Source organism: Athene cunicularia (genome assembly GCF_003259725.1).
Source record: "Athene cunicularia isolate RWA chromosome 18 unlocalized genomic scaffold, athCun1 chr18_part1, whole genome shotgun sequence".
NCBI lineage: Eukaryota > Metazoa > Chordata > Aves > Strigiformes > Strigidae > Athene > Athene cunicularia.
In genome coordinates this window covers 6966809-6987137 of record NW_020799123.1, presented here as the reverse complement: position 1 = coordinate 6987137, position 20329 = coordinate 6966809, and the positions used below count along the sequence as shown (strand labels likewise).

The following is a 20329-nucleotide window of genomic DNA, read 5'->3' as shown; positions in this document are numbered from 1 at the left end:
TGGTTAACCTGGAAACACAACCCCCCCCCCCCCCCCGGCTCAACATTTTTCAAAACAATTCATTTATCCTGGACCACATCCCAGAGAATCTCATTTGTCCTGGAATCTTTCCCAGAACAACAGCCCCATTACGAAGGAGTATTCAAACAAATACCTCCTGCAAGTGCCAGTGTTTCTGACAACAAAACCTTTCTCAGCTTGAAATATTATGGCTCAGTTGTGGTGATTTATTAGAGGTGCCTGGCACCTTTTGCTATCTTCACAGCACTTTATAATATTACAAACTGTAAACAGGTAGGGGTGACTTCCCCCACCCTGAAAAGCAGTGACATTGTAGGTGGAACAGGACAATGATGCATATGCCAAGACTTGGGCACCTTACCCACCTCCAGCACTTTGGCCTGCTTAAGACGACTGGAATTTCATCAGCAGGAGAAAAACACAAAAGGTTTAATTGCTTAATGTGGTTATGAATAAGACATCAGCTTTACCTTTCCAAAATACTTCTCCTACATCTCAGTGGAATTTTTTCCTGTGGATTTACAAGGGTGCAATGCCTGCCCCCCCGCCAAGCCAGGGCTGTCAGATGGGGCTATTCAGTTCTGCTAGCTGGAAGTGCAATCTTGAGGAAAGGAGGGACTCAGAAATTACCCACTTTTTGATCAAGTAATTTTTGTTCAAAACAGGACAAACACACTTGAATTAAGGGTCAAAAATGCAGCACTAGAAACTCCCTCTTGTAGCAAATGGGATTCTTTCATACGGTCAGGGATTATGACTCCAGGAAACTTCTTGGCTGTTAGACAGACCAATAAATTCTGACTCCACTGAAGGTAATGGGAGTTTTGCTATTTACTTCAGTGGGATTTGACCAGGATTTTAGCTGTACCTTTTGTATTACGTGCAAACAGGTTCTTCAAAGGACAGCTCTTCACCTTGAAAATTTTGTATTATGGCAGTGATTTCTCACAACTCCAGATTCATCTTCCTCCGTTGTGTCCACATTTTTCCTCTGCTGTTCAACAGTCGCTATTCATCCAAATTCTTATTACTATGCAAATTTCAACATCTTATTTCTAATCTGCTCAAATCCCCTACCATTCTGAACAGTGCTGAAATTATGTTCTGCTTAGAGGCTTTCAAATGACAATGCTTGTAAAAACTTCTCTGTCTTATCTGTGACAAATGTCTAAAAAGATGGCACGTACAGAAGAATTAAATACAGCTACATTCACTTACCAGCAGAAGGTAACCCCTAGCAGACAGAGTAAATGAAAGCACATTGATAAGCACCGGGAGGCAGCTGCAAGTACAGGTACAGAGGTGCAGGTAGAGAGAGAGCGTCCTTGGTATCTGCAATACGCTGTATCTAAGAATATCTCTGAATTTAGCTCTAAGGCGTATATCCCAACCACGCACACTGGGAAGGACAATTCTACACTCTCTCATTTTTCCATTCATCTCACACTGAGATCTCTCTTAATTCAGCACATTTATGTTCGTTTTACAGGCATTTAGAGACACCATTTTCCCATCTTTCACAGATGTTCCCATATAGAGCTTCCAAAACCTGCTAGAATAGGTACTGCTGGAAAAAAAAGACAAAACAAAAAAAACAACAACAGACATGAGGAAATATTTTTTTGCTGGAGTTTTTGCTCTGGGGCCATAGCTAGCTCAGGTGAGATGGATGGAGCCCAGGCTGTATGGACTGTAATCTTCAGGGAACCATGCAGGGGGACCAGTCAGCCTTGAGCCAGGCCAACTGCTCGCTGTCACACTGCCAAAACGCTCAGAGGAAAGGAGTTTTCTTTAAGAGCCTGGACTTTGTAAGTTGTGGAGGGTCTTTGCAAAGCCATTAACCCAGGTCTGGTCACCAACACCTCACTGGGAACCGATGGCAGTTTGCTGCCTCTGACTGAATAGCCTGGAAAATCCCAGCTATTGCTATACTGGACAATCCTGCTCTTGTCCCAGCTGACAGATGTGTACCTGACTGGGACTTGTGATGTGCTGGATTCCTCTCGCCCAGGGAGGCAGGGCAGGGGCTGGAGTACGGCGGCTGGAACATGTAGCTGTCATTTGGCAAAGAGTGGGTGCGCCCCACCGAAGGCTTTCTCACACTCAGCAAGTCCTTGCTGGGAGACAGGGTCAGCGTGTCATCTTTGGAGCGGAGATCAGCCTACGGGGAAAAACCAGTGAGGAAGGAAGACATGACAGGGTGGGAAGAGGAGAAGTGCCCAGAAACGCTAGCGACAGCCATTGCAATCAGTATGGCACGATGGGCATGCACATCGTCAGTATGTACAAGTTGCACGAATGGATCTACCAGGAAGCTATACCCCTCATTTTGTATTGTCAATAAATTGTCACACAGAATGAACCACAGAAACAGAGGAAGCAACACTGCAGTAATAAACCATGACTATTTCAGGGATATGCAAAGAAGGCATCATGCCTCAAGGCCAGCAAAGGTCACATGCTTTGCATAACTTTGATCCTCCGCAATAACAGTAAAGGTCTCTCTATGTGCCCTCATCAGCAAGTCAGACTTTTGCAAAGGTGAGTAGTTTCCTTTTCTAAAAATGAAAGGAAAAAACCAAAATAAAAATGGTTTACAGAAAATATTCTCTATTCTGGCTCCCAGCACAATTTTATTGGTTTTTCTTCTCACACAATGAATAACTAAACCTATTTTATTGAAAGGGATATCTAAACCTACTGCTTCAGGGCTAAAGCCATTCTCTAATTAGAAAGGATCTAATGCAAGCGAAGGTTATTGTATATATGTTGACTGCGGAGTTTTTACAGCCAAAGACTCTCTTGGAATAGGCAGCACCAGAGGCAAAATAGACTGAGGTGGATTCAGGTCTGATTTCATAAGGAAATATCTCCATTCCAGAAATGGTTTTGGATGATATTGTATTGGACAGTATTAGCAAAAATGGAAGCTAAGTCAACTTCTAATGAAAGAATTATTTCATCTTTGAAAGGTCTCAATTGAAAAACACAGAAATAAGTTGTGACATTGTAGTCTGATACAGTATATTGCTGATCATTTTTGGAAAACTTTAAATCTTATTTTCTGACAAATATTCCCTTCATTCAGTGCATTACAAGTTTTCTGAAATAAACATAGAGATTTTTTTCCCAGTTTTATCCTTCAGTCATAAAAATAAAATTTCATTATGGCATTTTGTTTGGAAAGAAACATGATGAGATTAAAAGGAATTTACAAAAAGGAAAAAAATGTGGATAAAAGAAGAAAATTAAAAAAAAAAAAAAAAAGGAAGACCAGTGTTGTAAATTTAATGAAGGAAATGGATCTGCACTGTCTTGCAGCATTAGTTTCAGTCCTCAGGAACCTGCTGATTTGGATATAGCCTGGATACAGCCTAGATGAGAGAGCCTGCAGTCTCCTGATATAGCTCAGAGGAGGAGAGTGAAACCTGTGCTGTAAAGCTGAGACTTCGGTTCTCCGATCCTCCCTGCCTTCCCCTTCCGAGCAGTATGTTTATGCTATTTAGCTCTCATATTGTTTAGCTTAAAGCAGGAAAGAGGGCCTGAAACCCGAGATTTTAAATTCAAAACCATTTGGATCTGAACACGAGAATTTGGATTTGAGAACCTATCCAAACCCAAACTTTAATGAACCTTTAGGTTCATTGACAGGATCCAATACCACAGTGGGCTTGTTTCCACTTTCTGATCATCTTGGGGGAAATCTCATGAGCGATCTTCATGAAAACCATTTAAAATAGCTGCAAAATGATCTTCCAAGTCCAGCTCATAAACAGAGCAGCGGGAGCACATGACTTCTTGGTTCATTGGTAGTTTTGAAAAACATGTTGTTTTGGCTTGACTGAAAATCAAATCTGAGTTTTCCGTGAACCAAAAAAAATCCAAACGCAAATCTATTTTAAGTCAAACAAAACATTCTGAGATATTTTTCAACTGAAGTTGTGTCTAAATGAAGTGTAAAAATACTGCATATTTAGAAAATATTCCAGTGAAAGCTTGCAGTTTTTCAGGAGTTTGGGAAACTGTTTCGACCAAAATGCTTCATTGATATTGACACAAGTTCAGAAGATGCTTTGTTCAACCTGGTTTTGTGCTTTTTTTGGAGAAATCTCTCTTGGCTATACCCTTGAGACTTTGCTATGCTGTCAAACAGGTTTGCCTAATCTGATTCAGAACTAGAAGGGCTCTCTCCTCAGTCCAGCTCTCCAGACTAATTTTGAAACAGAAAGTCCCACACAAAATGTTAAACGTAGTTTACAAAATCTTTTGCACGTGATGCCATGAAGCATGATGGGAAATATTGTCACGGTTTAAGAGATGTTTCCCAAATATGTGCTAATTAGGATGACAGTTGACTAGAATGGCAGAAAATTTATCAACAACACAAACATCCAAAGACATGTATATGAACAACAACAAAGAAAACAATAATGATCCAAAAATGTTGGAAAAGGAGTTATGTCTATTGTACAGCAGAAAAAAAGCACTTGACTGCTACACAGCTTAAAATGTCTAATGTTTCAAAGAGGAGATGGTTAAGGCAGGGTTCAAAATACTGATTATTTCATTCAAAAAGACACAAAATAGTCCAAACATTTTTTTATTCCCCCCCCCCCCCCCCAGTGGGATGACTGCTAGTAAGAATTCACAAAACAAGGACCATCTCAAAGAGATCCCCATCTGATATTTGTAAAATAAACAGTCTGGCACCAATGATGCAAAAAGCCTTGTGGTGCCTGTGTTCATAAAGACAAAAATCCGTTACAAACCAAAGGGCTGTAGATGACCCCTCAGCAGAGGACACATGATTCATTAGCCCATGGATGCCTCTTCCACGCAGCATCACTAATTTGTTTCAGATGAGGAGGAAATTTCAACCTTGATGCTTTCCAAAAGCATTTTTTTACTATTTATTTTACTTGTAGAAAACACAGTTTTTACATAAGATGCCAAAGGAAAAATAGGAATAAATACTTGTTCCTCACAAGTTTGTGGACAAGAGTGATAACAACCCAGGACCTAATGGCATTAAGGACAACGTCCTGTTCAGGGGAAAGGTTGGTGCTATTTGGAAATGGGCTTGAACTGAAAATGCCATTAGGCAGGTGCAGAGAGGTGGAAGCAGTATTTCGAACCCTGTAAACATCAGACTATACAGTGACCAGTGTATGTACATTGCTTTCCAGAGCATTAAGTAAGTGTGTGTTAGTATCATCAGGAAAAGAGTCATCCGTCAGAGCTAAGGAGCAGGACTTTTCAGAGAGAATATCTGACGCCAGAGACAGAGCCTCCATCTCAGCTAGAGGGATCTAAAGGGAGAGATGATTAAGCATAAGAAACCAGGACACAAATCTTTTAGAAAAGAGAAAAAAAAAAAAAAAAGTATCATAATCTAAATACTTCTAGACACTAAAGCAATATCCCTGCAGTGGAAGAAGCTACATCATGCACGTTGCTACTGGGGACAGAACGTTAAAGAAACGAAACAGAAATGAAAAAAAAGAGTGGGATGCTCATACTTAAATGCTTACCCATGATCTGAGAGGGAGTTTAAAACCATACACTAATGCTAACATTGTGTTTTGCTGTTCTGTCTAGATGAAGAAGCAAAAGTAACATTACTTTCATTCTAGAGATATTTATCCTCTTGGCTATGACCAAATACAAGAGGCTTCAGGATCTTCTGACTTCTCTGAAGTTGTTTCTACCCAATAACCATGCTGTTTTCTTTGCCCCTAAGCTTATCTGGTGGAGTACACAAAGATTCCCCAACACCAGAATCATTTTGCAGGTGGGGTATGGAGTGTGCCTCTTCTTGCACTCCAGGAGTGTACGGGGACCTCCTGCTCCCCGAGAGGCAGGTGGGATTATAATTACCTTCATAAAGGCTAAACAGGGACAGGGAGAAACATAAGGCTTGGTTTTGGTCAGTGAATGTCTTCCTGGTGCCTTCAGTGGGTTTTGGTCTGCTAAAGAACCTCCAGGGCCTAGGTGAACACCAATAACTGTCTTACGAAATGAACCACCCATGTCTTTCAGCCCCCAAATGCCACCCCAGCTGTGGCCCCAAGAGCCTCCTCCGGCTCCGAGCAAACCCGAGCTGGGAACGGTGCTGCACTGCCGCACCGACGCTGGACCAATGTGGCTCACACAAACGCATCCCTGCTGAAGGCATTCAAGAGATTGACAAAAATCTTTGTGAAAATATTGATGAAGCTCTCTCTCTAAATACAGAGCTCTTTTTATAAGAAATATGAAACATCAGGTTTTGGAGAGAAAGAGGGGAAAAAGGGAACTGCAGCATCTCCCCCAGAGCAGCATCCCTGCTGCCAGCACCTCAGGGGGGGATGTTTGCCCTGAAGTGCAGGCTCAGCCCTCCCCAGATCCCCACCCTGGGTACATGTCTAAGGCTGGTGCCCACGGCACTGGGGACAGCATTTCATCAGGCAACCTGCAGCTCTGGCTCACGTTTGCAGGGGCTGCCTGGTCTGGACATGTCCCAGGTGTTTCCTTTTCATTTCTCACTGTGCATTTGCTTTTCCTATCCTCTATGCTTGTAAAGTCTTTCAACAGCAATATATCTTCCAAGAGAAACCACAGAGGTCCAGATCTGTTGCATTTAAGTTGTCAAAGGGCTGGATTTTCTCACTTTAGAAATGGCATCAGTGGGGTGAAATAAACTCAGTAATGAGTGAACCTTGAGAGGCTCAAAACTTCAGCTGAGATAAGTAAGAGGGTCAGGTTCCTCTCATCTAACCTTGGGTTTGATATCACCTCTAACACAGTCCGCTGGCAACGGATGAAAGAGATGCGTTGGAGGAGCTCCTGACTTCATACAAGGCTCCCCAAAAAAAGCATCACCACAAAGGCTGCCAGCACAAGGACAGCAATCCTGAACGGGGACCCACCGACCGGGGCCCAAGTGTGTGGGGAAAGGCTGTGCTAGAGCGTGGCGGACACCAGCAGCTCCTGCCTGACGGAGCGGCTCCGCTGGGAGCTGCTATTAATCAGGTTGCTTTCAGCAAGTCCCAGTGCTGCTCTAAATTCCTGACTTGCCTGAGAACATGACAAATGGTGTGAACAGAAAAGCCAAAATGTAAACAAAACATCACCCCCAGCTTCAGCCTCCCCTCTTCCAAAATTGAGTTTGAAGCCTTCAAAACATTTTGTTGAGAACATTCAACTGACTTATATGAGTTTTAATTACAGGGGGGAAAAAATAAAATAGCTTAAATTTTAAAAGCAAAAGCCATTGCAAACTGGAATGCTATATTTTTTCATTACAAAAATGTCAAAACAAAACCTTTTTTTTTTTTTTTTTTTTTTTTTTTTTTTTTTTTTTCTGCAGCAGCACTTTATGGTGAAAAATATTGTGACAAAAAAATTTCCAAACAGCTGAGTTTCCTACTGACCCTCTGCCTTCCCCGCCAAAGCTACCATCTCTATTCCTCTGGCAATTCTTAGAGGCAACCACTTCCTATAGCTCAATAGACTTCAATCTGGAAAGTGATACACAGCAATTAGAGGGAGACGTGTTATCCCACTATATAAAGACCTGCAGTAGGATTTTATTTTACCTAAGCTTGTTCCTTTCCTCTAATGAAGCACCGAGTTGGATAATTTAGAGTGTCAGTGAGCTCATAAATAAGCACACTGATTTCACAGGAAAACTTCTGCTATTTTTAGCCAGAAAGGGAAAAAAATAGATCAAGAAATGTGGAATTTGCTCAATTCCAACTACAGGAAAAAATAGGTATGCTTGAATTATTATTATGGTCATTGCTGTGATTTAGGGAAAATATTTGCTCTATATTTATATACAGCATACTTGAGAAAGTAGGTATTTTATTCTAAGAAGTAAATGAACTAATTTTAAACAAGTATTACAGCCCCTGTTCGAGAAAGCACTGGAGCACACGATTACTTAAGTACATCATTAAGGGCTGCCTTGCCTTCCAAATTCAGTTTAGATCAGAGAAGAGGATCTAGTTTACAATGACCCACTTGCAAGAAGCCTCTTTAGGAAAATCATTCAAAACTGGATTTTCATGCAGTGTAAGTAGGCACAAAGTGTAGAGAACATTTTATGATCCCCACCAGTTCAGGCTCTGCTCTGTGGAAACCTCACACCATATTCCAGGCTCTGCAGACGTCCTGACATTGCTGCGGAGCCCTGGTTAGGAGCAAGAAGCCAAATACAAGAGCCCCACTGAAGGATGGAGACAGGATTTTGCACATTTTCCCCACAATACTCATGAACAGTAAATCCCAGTGAAAAACTTCTTACTGTGTCAAAGAGGGAAACTCAGAGCCTGTACTTTTCCTCTTGCATTGATACACAACATCATAAACCAAGATATTATCTCAACTCCCACAGAAAAAGCCAGAATGACTTACGCTTCAAAATCCCTGTGACTACATTACATAAAGTAAAGAACTTTAACTCTCTATTAAAGGTTTCAGTCAAATCGAGTTTGGATGGAGACTTTGCAGGAAATTAGGAATATTAACCTGGTTCTCAGAGTTGTAATATTCGGGAGCTGGGAGGGCATAATGATGGCACACAGAGCCTGACAGGTTGTCCATCAGCTTCAGCTCTCCTTCCAGAGATTCCTGGATCAGCAGTGATATGGTATCAAACAAGTGCCTTTCCTAGGAGGGGTGGTGTATAGCATGCAGAAAGGTAGAGTGAGCCAAGGAGAGAGAGGAAAGAAGCAAGGGACGGAGACAGAAAGAAAAAAGGACAGTGTATAAAACCCAACAAACAAAAGGGAGAAAAAAAAAAAACAAAACAGAAGGGGAGGCAGGGGAGACGAAAACGTTCAGGAAGAATAGCAGTAACATAAACAACGGGACAGGAGAGGTGAGGCAGGAGAGGAGAGAGAACAGTGCAGTAATATCACTGTGAGCAGTGACAGCTTTCTCAGACATTACTAGAGATGCGGCCAACACCAGCTGCCCCGGGACTGTGGCTGCTCCCACTCAGGGCCCTCCTCGGGGACAACTCTCGCTTGTAGCAAACACAACCAGTTACTTCTGGGATCTGAGCTGTATGATGGGGCCGGTATAGCAGTGTCTTGACACTTGGTGCTGCTAACTTCTGCAGGACACTAGTGCTGTAAGGTTTCTATACCCGCTCTCCACATTTTTGAGCAAGACCTAACATTTGACCCCTAAATCCATATCCAGGGGTCACAAACTCAAACAAACTGACTTGAAGAGAAGCTGAGCATCCTGTCCATAAAAGCTGCAGATGCCCAGGATGGACATATGTCAGGTCATCAATCCATGGGCCAGGCATGGGTTGAGGTGCCTCAGTTGTCCCGGCCAACTTCAAACCAGCTGGCCACAGCACAGACAATGGGAGGTTATACAGAGCAGGGTCTGGCTTTTGCAGGCAGCATGGGATCAATTTAAAGGTTGCACCTTTCACAGAGGGAATGCCTGCTACATACAATGGAATGAGAACCATCATTACAGTCAGACAGCACACAGTGCAAAAATCCTGGGGAATAGGCAAGCAAAAGAGCATGCTGACCACATGTCCTTGCAGGGTCATGTCCTGGGAATTGTATTCCTCTGCTATCGTGCTCAAGCATCAGATTTTTCCTGAAGATTTGGGCTGGGAGAATAAATAGTCAGAGTAAAATCTCCCAGAGGTTTTTGAGGCTTCTGTTTGAGTGAAAGAGCAAGAAACACACTCTGGAGATTGTGACTAGAATAAGTCTTTCCCAAAGCCACCTTCAGAGAGGGCAAGTTTAGGAGACTGAAGAGCTGAGGGTATCCTTCCCACTGATTTGTCTTGCAATTTCTCTCTTTGCCAGTGTGAGGACTGATGCAGGACAACAGTGCTGAGGACAGTTTGCCAGTACTCTGCTTAACATGTACAATAAGAGTTGGGACACGCTGTTTCTTCCTAGAGAATGTAATGAGTCTGGATTTCCCCATATTACCCTGAACGCCTTTTTCCTGTGCCAAAGAGAAGCTTTGGACTCCATCTCAGACATCACTGACTCCTAATGGCACCAGAAATTTCCAGTAGCTTAAGAACTGAAACAAAGCTTAAGCAGGGATTTATTCTTTTTCACCCTTGGACTAAAGATCATAAATGAGTTTTTCATGCATTAGAATACTCATTAGTCCACCCCAGGCAGAAGCCAAGATATGCTGTTGTGAAATCATGATGTAATAAAAGCTAATGAGGTCTGTGTAGAGTTTAACCCAATTTGCAATCAGCTAAGACTAAAAAAAGGCTGGACCATTTTTCTTGTATAATTCCAGTTCAGTTCCCTCCCAGAGGATCTGTCTGGGTCTTGATCTCACCTCTCAATTCCTCAAACTGACTCTTTATCCAGGAACTGTGCTTTAGGGAGACTTGTTGCAGCTCATAGCAGCTACCACATTACAGTCCTCCCCCGGCACTGCTCCTGCTGGTGGGAGTTTTGCCACCAGTTCTGGTGAGCTCAGGTTTGAGTCCCCTCTGGATTCCTCTATTGTTAAAATAATCTTTTCTTACAGCCTTGACTGTAGGGATGATTTTTAAATTGAGGTTACATAAAACAAATTTAATACTTAAGCAAAGATTAGCCAAGTTTTATTCCTCTTTTATGTTGTGGTTCATGGTCTGCATTAGAAAAGCAAACACATTACGCTCACGACTTTGCTATCACAAAGGACCTAGCTCAAACTCTGCATTAGAGCAAATGTAGAGCTAGCTCTGAACTTGGTGGCTTGGGCATATCTCCAGAACAAATTGCAAAGCTCTCTACCTCCGAACAGATGCATCAAGGTGGTCTGGAGACCTGCCTAGGGTCTCTTCCCTGGAGCATTGCTTCCCACGCCACGCGACAGTCAGCCAGCAGACAGTGAGGAATACAAGCCCTGGATGTACAGTACACCCACTCCTTCATTACCGACTCGTGCATGTCTTCCCCTAGCAAATATGCAGATCAAGCCCTCTTCACCCTCCAACTGAGATTCTCACCATAGGGTAAGCTAATGAGAGCTGAGAATCCACCTTGATTTGCATGGGATTGGTACATCCCGGAGGGCTCTCGGGTCTCTCTCCACCAGTGCTGCCTGTCCATGCAAAGATGTCTGAGGGGCTGTGTTGGCCAGGGGTGATTGTCTTCATTTCCATCTCCAGTTCTGCTTCGAGCTCTGCCTCCTCCTTAGCTTCCTTGTTGCTCTCCTCCAAGTGCTTCATGAGCACGGCAATCACCACGTTGACGAGGACAAACTGGGCCGTCAGCACGAAGGAGACGAAGTAGATGGGTGAAATGACAGTGTTGTAACAGGTGGACTCCTGGTCACAGTCTCGCAGCGTGTCCTAGAAACAGGGGGGAAATGATGGAAGGATGTGAAGAGGTTCCAGTGTGGACCTCGGTCTGTTGTCTGGACATCTGACTGCAAGGGGTTCTCCTTTCATGAAGAAAACTGAGAAGATTGGGCAAATTTCATGTCTAGAATAGCAAAATACTTGCCAGTAAAACCTTACGTTTCTGTGTTAGTCACCACAAGCAGGCTTAGAGGAAATTGTCCTTAGGGTGTGCAACAACAGACACTGACACCCTGCTGCTCCTAAAGGAAAGGCTGTTTTATCAGGTTAGAGACCAAATACATGAACGTGTGGCAGACAGATCCAGGGCAAAACAGGGTGCAGCTACACCCCATCAGCTATCCCACAGCAGCTGGGCTTGCAGACACTCTCCTCAAGTTCACCCCTTGTCATTAAGAATTTAGCCACCTGTTACTCACCATGGGCTACAAATGGAGAGAGAAGCGATTCCTTGGACTAGCTAGCACCCTGCATATTCATAGGCCAGATCTCTCCACAACAGCATCCTTTATGGCTGTCCCCTAAGAAAGGCTCTCTCTCAGAAACCTGGGTTTTCCCAGAAAAAAACCCACAAAGTAATACCAACAACAGTAATAGTAACTGGAGACTTTTAAGGAAAAAAATAAAACTAATGCATATTACTGAGCCGAACTCATGTTTTATTTGAGAGATGAGTCCCTTCATTTTTTCCCCTTCTTTTTAAGTTGCTGTCTTAAGTTAAAAAAAGGGAATATATGGAGTCTGCCATAGGCAGACTGCAACCATAGGCGCAGCATTACTGGGAGGATGGAACAGAATTAGAGTCTTTTCCCAGTGCACAAATGAAGAGACCAGCTCACTGCAGCATCATTACCAGTCTGGAGCAGGGTGGATGGCTTCATTAAGCAATTATAAGCAATACTCATTTTCTGTGGGTCTCTTACCTTCATTATCCCATTCCAGTTGTCTCCCGTGGATACTCGGAAGAGAGTCAGGAAGGCCATCCCGAAGTTCCTGAACGTGGCATGCCGTCCCAGCCCCTCGCAGGGGTGCGTGTCGTCGCACTCTGCAGGAGCAAGGACAGCTGTGAGACCCCCTGCTTGCACGCTGCTCCCACCCCTTCCACCGGCACGGGGAGACTCACCGAGGTCTCCAAACAGCTCCACTCCAAGAGCTGCAAATATGAAAAACAACAACATGAAGAGAAGACCCAGATTCCCCACCTGGAAAGAGAAAAAGAAATGGGGGAAAAAAACACAAAAAAAGAACATTCATTGATTTTTTTGTTCCAGACCTGTTTCTTGCTGTATTCTTTAATCCAAAACTTAAATTGCTTCAGGGGAAAAGTGACCTCAATGTGAGGACTGTATCTCAGACTGTGCTTCGGAAGGGAAATGTGATTCTCTAATGACAGTAAAGATAAAACGATTAGCATTCCTCTGCAATAGGAAATTAGCTCTGGGCCAGAGGAGATCTGGTTTGATATGGCAGTGGGTTACCTGCGGCAGTGCTTGCATCACGGTGTCCAACAGGGCTCTCATCCCTACAGCCATCTTCAGCAACTTCAACACTGCGGAAAACACGTTTGTAATTTGGTAACGGCAGCGTTAGCACGGAGGCACAAACTCAGTCCCTCTCCCAGGAGCCACAGATTATAGGAAGAGAAATGTGAAATCATGTCAAGTGTTCTCCACTATCCACTCTAGTCCCTGGCCTTTTTATATCACTCCTGGTTGCTTGGATACTATTAAAATCCCATGAATAGCAGCATCACCTATCCTGAGACTTGGAGAAAGCGTTATCACTCTGCCTTCTGGCTTTTCCTTTCCCAACTTTCTGTGTTAGACCCTTCTCCTTCTTCCTCTGGTTATTGTGAGCAGTTACTTTCCCAGCCCCGAGGCTACTTTCCCACTCCCGCAGGCTACCCGCTCTCATACGTGATTCACCGAGGAACTGATTTACACATCTCTTACAGAAAGTTGCATTTCCAATTTGAAACCACATATATTTTTAATTCTGTAAGGAATCCAATGCACAGGAAAAACACTTTTTTTCCCGCCTTGAGACACAGCATTTCATTTCTTCTCCAGTTACTTCTTTGCTTAGACGAGGGCTGCAATCAGAGCAATTATGCCTCAGAGCTTATCATTGCCCTTCAGGATGCCCCAGGAGTACTCTATTAAGGGCCTGAGCACTCACATTTTACGTCTTCATCATTTGGCCCCGAGACCTCTCTGTTCTGAAAAATCAGGCCCTGGAGAAGCTGACTTCCCAACTCCGGTACGTGTCATTACAAGTCTGAGAGGACAGATGGATGCAGAGTGACAAGGCATGCTTTGTCACCAAGTGGTGAGATGCGAAGTCACATAGGAAATTAAATTTATTAGATGCTTGTCTTTTAAAGCCAACGTTGCCAAGCTTGTATTCTCTAATACCCGTTAGAGACGGCTTTGCTTTGACTGGCATATTTTTTCCAGGTACATCTCTGGGAATTACAGCCACGGCTATTTATCCTTTATTTCTAAGCCTTCAAGTCCTCTTAAGATAGAAACACATGGTCAGTTGGCTCAGCTTTCTGGCCTCTCAAAAGTATTTTCCCCCATTGTTCTTTTATTTGTTTACAGCCTGTTGGTGCCAGAGCTATGCACATTGTGATGGGGATGTGCCCCAGAACCATTTCCCAATGCTTAACTCTTTCCTGGAGGGGACCCTGCGCCTCAAACACAAGTCAGTTCTGCTTTATTTGTCTCACCTCGAGCAATCCTGAGAACCCTCATGATTCGGATAATAGTGGGGTTAATTGGTAGCGAAGCGTTCACCTCAATCTCTTCCAAAGTGATGCCCATGATAGACAGCAGCACGATTGCCAGATCTAATTGGTTCCATCTGGAGACAACACAAAATGAAGTTTAACATCTACTAAGAAGCTGGCAAGGGGAGGTAGCTTGTTTCACATGAATTCCAGTCATTTCAATGGTTCTAGCACTCAAATGAATCTGCAGCATTTTTCTGAGGGTATTATACAAAAGCAGTTATGTTATGAAATCATTATAACTAATGCATCTCATTAGAAAATCAGCCAATTCCAAGGATATTCTTGACTGAGGGGAAACAGAAACAAAAGCTGGGCAGTTTTCTACCCAGAGGCTGCAGACCTCAGGGGAGACGCTGCAGTATCTGCCTGGCCACTTCTAGACATGACACTTGTGGACCTCAGCATGAGAATCAGACCCCATGTCCAGTCCTTGCACAAAAATCATGCTGGGCAAAGAAAAGACCCCAAGGATTCGTGCCAGGTTGGAGAGAGGTGTAATCCCAACATGGACACCCGGAACATGGGGAAAGGGGTGGAACCATCCCCCAGGTGCTGAAGGGCTCGTGTCAAGTCCTGCGCAGTGCCAGCACCCTCGGCATTAACGTTGAAGGAGGTAAAAACGGGAGGAGAAAGAGTCACCGAGGACATAAAAATCTGTATTTGTGAGGTAAGAGAGTGAAAATCTAGAAAAAGAAGCTATTTAATCTGCTGCTCCACATCTGCATAAAAAGCCATCCCTTTTCTCTTTCATTTCCACTCAGGAACAGATTCTCTTTCCTGACAAATTCTGTCACTTCACCAGATTCTCTTGATTATACTGACATAGAACTGGTGTGAGAAGAGAACCAGCCACTCAGTGTGAGACTCACTCCTATTTTGTCCACTCCCAAGGGCCAAAGTGGTGCAATCATACTCCTTGGCATGCACAATCCTTTCTTCACCTCACATCCCAAGCCTCCGCCTACCCAGGTTTCAATCAGTCACACCAAAAAGCATTCACACATGTGAGACTGACATCACCAGGATGAGCATCAGGGTCCAGGACCCTGAATTTGGGCAGCTGTCTCCAGAAACCTGCTGCTGCCCCTGCAGTCAAGACAGAGCCTTTGTTACCTGTCTTGGAAGAAGCGACGAAATCCAAAAGCGATAAGCTTGAAAACAGACTCCAGGACAAAGATAACGGTGAAGATGTAATTGCAAATCTTCAGGGCTTCGTCAAGAATCTGGGATGTGGACACAGGACCGGAGTTAGATGCAGCTCTGCTGAGGGGCTTTGCTGCCTGCAAACCTGCCCTCCTTTCACCAGTTACTCACTCCCAAACTACAGATAAAAGGCTCCAACCGCAGCCTCTCTCTGATGACAAATGGCCCAGGGAAAAGTCCCAGTACTTCAGGGAGCACACAGACTGCATTTTTGCCTGGCCCCAACCCAGCTGATATAATTCACAGGATGGCCTGACACAAACCCAAAGCACAACTCAAACCCCAGGGCAGTAAGACAGCCCCAGCTGGGATCGCTTGGGTGAGTGGTAAGAGCTGCCGCATTTGCAGGTGTCAGGCAGCACAGAAGCCCTCATGCTTTCAGCAGAAAGCTGAATTTCATCCCACTTGCTCATTTGTGCACTGCTGCAAGAGCCGTGGGCTGGCTGGGTCTGTGCACGCTCTGGCCAAGTGGCTTCTTTGTGACAGCCTGTCATTTACTCCTCACCTTGAGCTTTTGGCAAGGAGCAGGAGGGAGGTATGGCATGCCAGCAGGAGCGAGTACCTCGGGTTTTCCTCTGCCCACCCTTCCCTCTGCAGAAGGCACAGCCTGGCCATTAACTACAGGTGCCTCCTGGCTGGGACAACTCTTGCCCAGCCAGGCATTAAGACACGTCAGAGGTGATTTCATCCCTAAAATCCAGCTTGTGAAGCAGCACTGGGGTAGCAGCATCCTACATGGCTTCTTAAGTATCGTGCAGTAAATTTCTCACTGCTGGGAAATGGGGTGGTAATAACTGTGTCCAGGGCACTGTTAGGGAATGTGGGAGATAGCAGCAGGAGTACTCTCGGACCAAAGCCAAGACTTGATGATCCCCCCCATGTGGGAGAAATCATAGTAGAAGAGGTTTAAGCCACACACTCTGCCTTCATGTTACAGTTTAGCTTCAAGCATCCATGGATGAGAACCACCTCACCTGCCTGAGAAGTACAAGCTCAGCAGAGAAGGCCGTAGCTCTGAATGAGCCCCCCGTCATACTGCAGGGGACCTGGGATCTGCTGGCAAATGAGAATATTTATTTGGCAGGAGCAGATTTTGCCCAGTAGCTCTTTGCTCAAGCCACCTCTATGGACACTGCAGCCCCTCCTCTCTATGGACAGCCACAGCATCTCCAGCTGGAATCTCATCCACAGGGCCTTTCAGGGTATCCCACCACCAACCCCTGTCAGCACCAACATGTCAAGCAATCGTTAGTTTGGATATCAAGCTCTCTGGTACATTTAGCCTTTTAAGCATCTGCAGGATGCCAGCCATCAGTCACCCAGACCAGAGTGATCTCGGGGCTCCGATTCAGCAAGACTGTCATGCATGTGCATGGCTCTAACTGTGCTGTCATCTCAGCACAGCCCAAGCTTGGAGTTATTACCCAGGTACTGCATACCAGAGGCTTAGAGACAAAATGTTATTTTCCTAAAGAAAATTAAAAACAAAAGCCTGCCCAACATTTTAATACAAGAGAAAATGTAGCTGCAAAACGACTGCGGTAAGACACACGCCCTAGAGCGATTCCAATACAGGCTCCTTAGCCAACAACCTTTTTCATCACCAAATGACTGAATCATGCAATGAGCCTTCCAGGGTATTTAAAGGTGACCTGAACAGAAAAAATTAATTGGGCTTGAGCCCTTTCACTTTTTGGCTTCTTTATGATAGGCTGGAGGATATTTTTCCCCTTGCTTGCATGTCTTAGTTGCTTGGGTTTTTTCACATTAAGTATTCAAGTCCTGTCTAGTCTTAAAGAATATTTCCTCCTATTGTGTGTTATATTTATTCATTCTGAAAGTGGCTAATAAAAATAAGTACAAGTTATATGGCAAAGGCAGCTATTTACATTTCATTCTTACGCACAAGAGACTTGACATCCCAGGACAGGCTGTTTTTATTTTCAGAGTATGCGAAAGACCCAGGAACTTAGCGCCCTAATATATTAAAATGTATTTGAAAAATCAGCATGAAATCCAGTGCCTGTGAAAATTGGGCCCTATGGGACATTGGGGATTTAGAAGAAACTTTGCAAAAAGAAACATTTCACAAATTCTTCTTATCCTTTTTCCTTTTACTCCCTTTTTTTGGTGAAAAACCCAAGTCAAATGGAAGATTTCAGTGACAATCTTGTCTAGCAAACCAAACCAACCTTCTCCCCTCCTCAGTTTCAAAGCAGTCCATTTGCACTTAACTAGAAGGGAGAGGTGCAACGGGATCCAGGTACTGAAAGCCGTGGTTTGAGCTGGAAGCCAGCTGTAGGACGAGTACATTCCACGGGGCAAAGGCACAGGTTGGGCCCCGAGGTCTAACAGCAAAACCGTCCTTAGCTCTGCCCATCAGCACATCCCACTGAGCCTGTCCCCCACCCTGCTTTTCCCCATCTCTGTCCCAGTACCTTTGGCTGCTGGTAGTGCTCCATGGCCATGGTGATCACGTTGAGGCCGATCACTCCTGTGATGAACAAATCCAGGTAGTGGCTGGTGCACATCTGGTGGATCAGGAGGCGGAATCGGGAGTAATCCGAATAGTAAGGCTTACACTGTGCTTCTGCAGCGAGGAGGAGGAGAGCGGAGAGGCACGTCAAGTCATTTCTCTGCGTCTTTCTGAAGTCAATGCACCCTCACTTTCTAACTCCAAAGATGATAAATTCTAGACCGATTACAGCAACATGCTGTCTTTTTTATTTCTTTTTTTTCTTGCTGGCATGTTACCATTTTTAATACGCAGCAGGGCTCCCGTCATCTTACATCCATTAAACATCTTCAGTGGAACATGCGCTATACTCAGCCTTATGGCATCAGGGATGAGGTGAGCTGGGACTATTGGGCTGCTAACGAATGTTTCCCCTGTAGGGAAATTTAAATTAAATTTAAATTAAAACAACAATTTTTGTTTCTGCTGATCTTAAAAATACCCAAAGTATCTGAAAACCCAATTAACGGTCAGATGTTGGGGACAGATTTTACTAACAACCGCTTAAAAATACAGGCCATTGAATGAGAGGTGGTCTTTGAAAGAGAAGTATTTAGACATACTATGTTCTTTGCAATAAACTGTAGAGAGAACAAAATTCAACACTTTGGCTGTCAGAGCTCTGAAAAATGGTCCATAAAAATACCAAGGAAAACTGATCAGTGAGCCTTAGCAATTAGAAAATAATGATCCTCCATTTAGACAAGATTATCAAAGTACAGATTTCACTGTTTAGCTCCTTCCCGTGTTCAGCTGCCTCAGGGATGACACATGCTCTTTAGACCCCAAATGTTCCTACGATAAACTCATTTACTCACCTAATCTCTAATGAGGAAATGCCAAGGCTGAGTATATAATTCAGTACAATTTTCAAGGAGGCATTATAATGCAGATTGAAGTGGAAAGGACTGTCTTGAATATGTCAGAGTATAATATTAGTCTCATAATTAGATGATCAACTGGTTATGAAAATTATTGAGCTGTAAGAATTACATAGCTTGATATTTAGTGCTGCTGAGCAAATGTACAGTTTGATATATTATTCCGAGCAAAAAGTTGGGCAGAATGAAGCCACGAAGCACAGGTTTGGATTGCCCTCAGGGAAAACTAATTTTAGAAGATTAAATTTTGCCTAGAAATAGAATTCACTTTGTCAATAGCCAATGACATTGCAATCAAACCCACAGATTTAATGGTTTCATGTGATCTCTACTTCATAACAGGATCCTGAAAAATCAGAGAAGTTTTGTTTTTTCCATAGAGACAGACCTTCCACTTACAGCCCAGGGACCAGAGAAACAAACCACTCAGCAGTTTTATTCTGTAGGGGTTTGGAACACCCAAAATTCTGCTTCAGTGTCATCAAATGAAAGCCAGTATTAAAATTCACTTTCTGATTTGCAGTGTGCTTTAGGTGTTCTGTATCCGAGTGCTAAAGTACGATATCGACGAAAAGGTCTATAAAATGAATTTTCATGCTGAATCTATTGAGTGCTTACAAAAAAGCAGACTGGTAGCTGCTGACTCACTCATAAGACTTTGTCAGATATTTCAGAATCTGCATAAATCTCCATAAAGTCAAGATCTCTCTATCACATTATGCTAAATTATGAGTAGCAAATTAACTAAAATGTTTGAATACAATTAGGTTAGGAATAGGACCTATTTTTATGAACCAACTTATCATCTCAGAAAGAAACACCATCGTAATTGGATCACTTACTTCTACATTTATGTATAATTCACATTCAAAAAGAAAAACGTCAATGTTTCTGCCTTTTCTTGCAATGGATTTACTTATGAATAATTACTCTGGAATTCAAATTTTTTCTTAGCTTTGATTGACAGGTAATTCCAAATCCTACAGAATATCACCGACGCTATTAGAACAGAGAGGATTTAGAAAGAGGTTGTAAATGTCTCCTGTGCAGGTCTCCCGCACCTGGATTAGCCAGCGCATGACTTTATAAACAGGGTTGCTAATTGTTCGTGTACCTGCAAAGGCTTCTGCCCCTCTCACACCCCCTCTCCCAAACCCCAAAGCTCCTTTCCACCTTTCCCAGCACATGCCCCCAGGCTTCCACAGCCAAATGTCTCTGGATGCAGATGCCTTTGCAGCCTTAGAAAATTACCATTAGTAAATGTTTCATCCTTCCCTGTTAACTTTGTTAAGAAGGGATTTGTCAACCCTGTTTATGAATTACGCCACCACCCGCCTCACCGGTCTCCGCGTGCCGCCCATGCATGTTAGTGCAATACGGATATTACCGCCAGGTGAACCACACGCAAGCTCGCATGCTGTCCGCGGACTATAGATAAATACCGACTGTGTCTAGGTGGGCAGGGAACTTTCTGAGCAGACAAACCATTTTCTTGCTATTGTATAAACACCACTCATGTAACCCGACCTGCGCAGTTCTGCAGAGAAGTTGGGTGTTGCTCATGTATAATTACCAGG

The 20329-nt window shown here is 43.7% G+C and overlaps 1 protein-coding gene across 13 annotated transcripts in view; it reads right to left on the bottom strand.

The window, feature by feature from the left end:
- CACNA1G (calcium voltage-gated channel subunit alpha1 G) overlaps positions 1-20329 on the bottom strand; it is a 102743-nt gene that overhangs the window by 8790 nt on the left and 73624 nt on the right. For 5 of the 13 annotated variants that reach the window (XR_003399692.1, XM_026861344.1, XM_026861348.1 and 2 more), the window contains 10 exons: positions 17795-17946; positions 15267-15376; positions 14091-14224; positions 12838-12908; positions 12483-12561; positions 12283-12404; positions 11006-11350; positions 8533-8673; positions 5196-5330; positions 1993-2182 (listed from right to left, as the gene is read on the bottom strand). Coding sequence is in view for 12 of the 13 variants with exons in the window: in XM_026861344.1 (XP_026717145.1) it covers positions 1993-2182; positions 5196-5330; positions 8533-8673; positions 11006-11350; positions 12283-12404; positions 12483-12561; positions 12838-12908; positions 14091-14224; positions 15267-15376; positions 17795-17946 (1479 nt within the window). In the remaining variant the exon portion in view is untranslated. The remainder of the gene's footprint in view (positions 1-1992; positions 2183-5195; positions 5331-8532; positions 8674-11005; positions 11351-12282; positions 12405-12482; positions 12562-12837; positions 12909-14090; positions 14225-15266; positions 15377-17794; positions 17947-20329) is intronic. The other 8 variants (XM_026861352.1, XM_026861353.1, XM_026861347.1 and 5 more) reach the window with 7 other exon arrangements.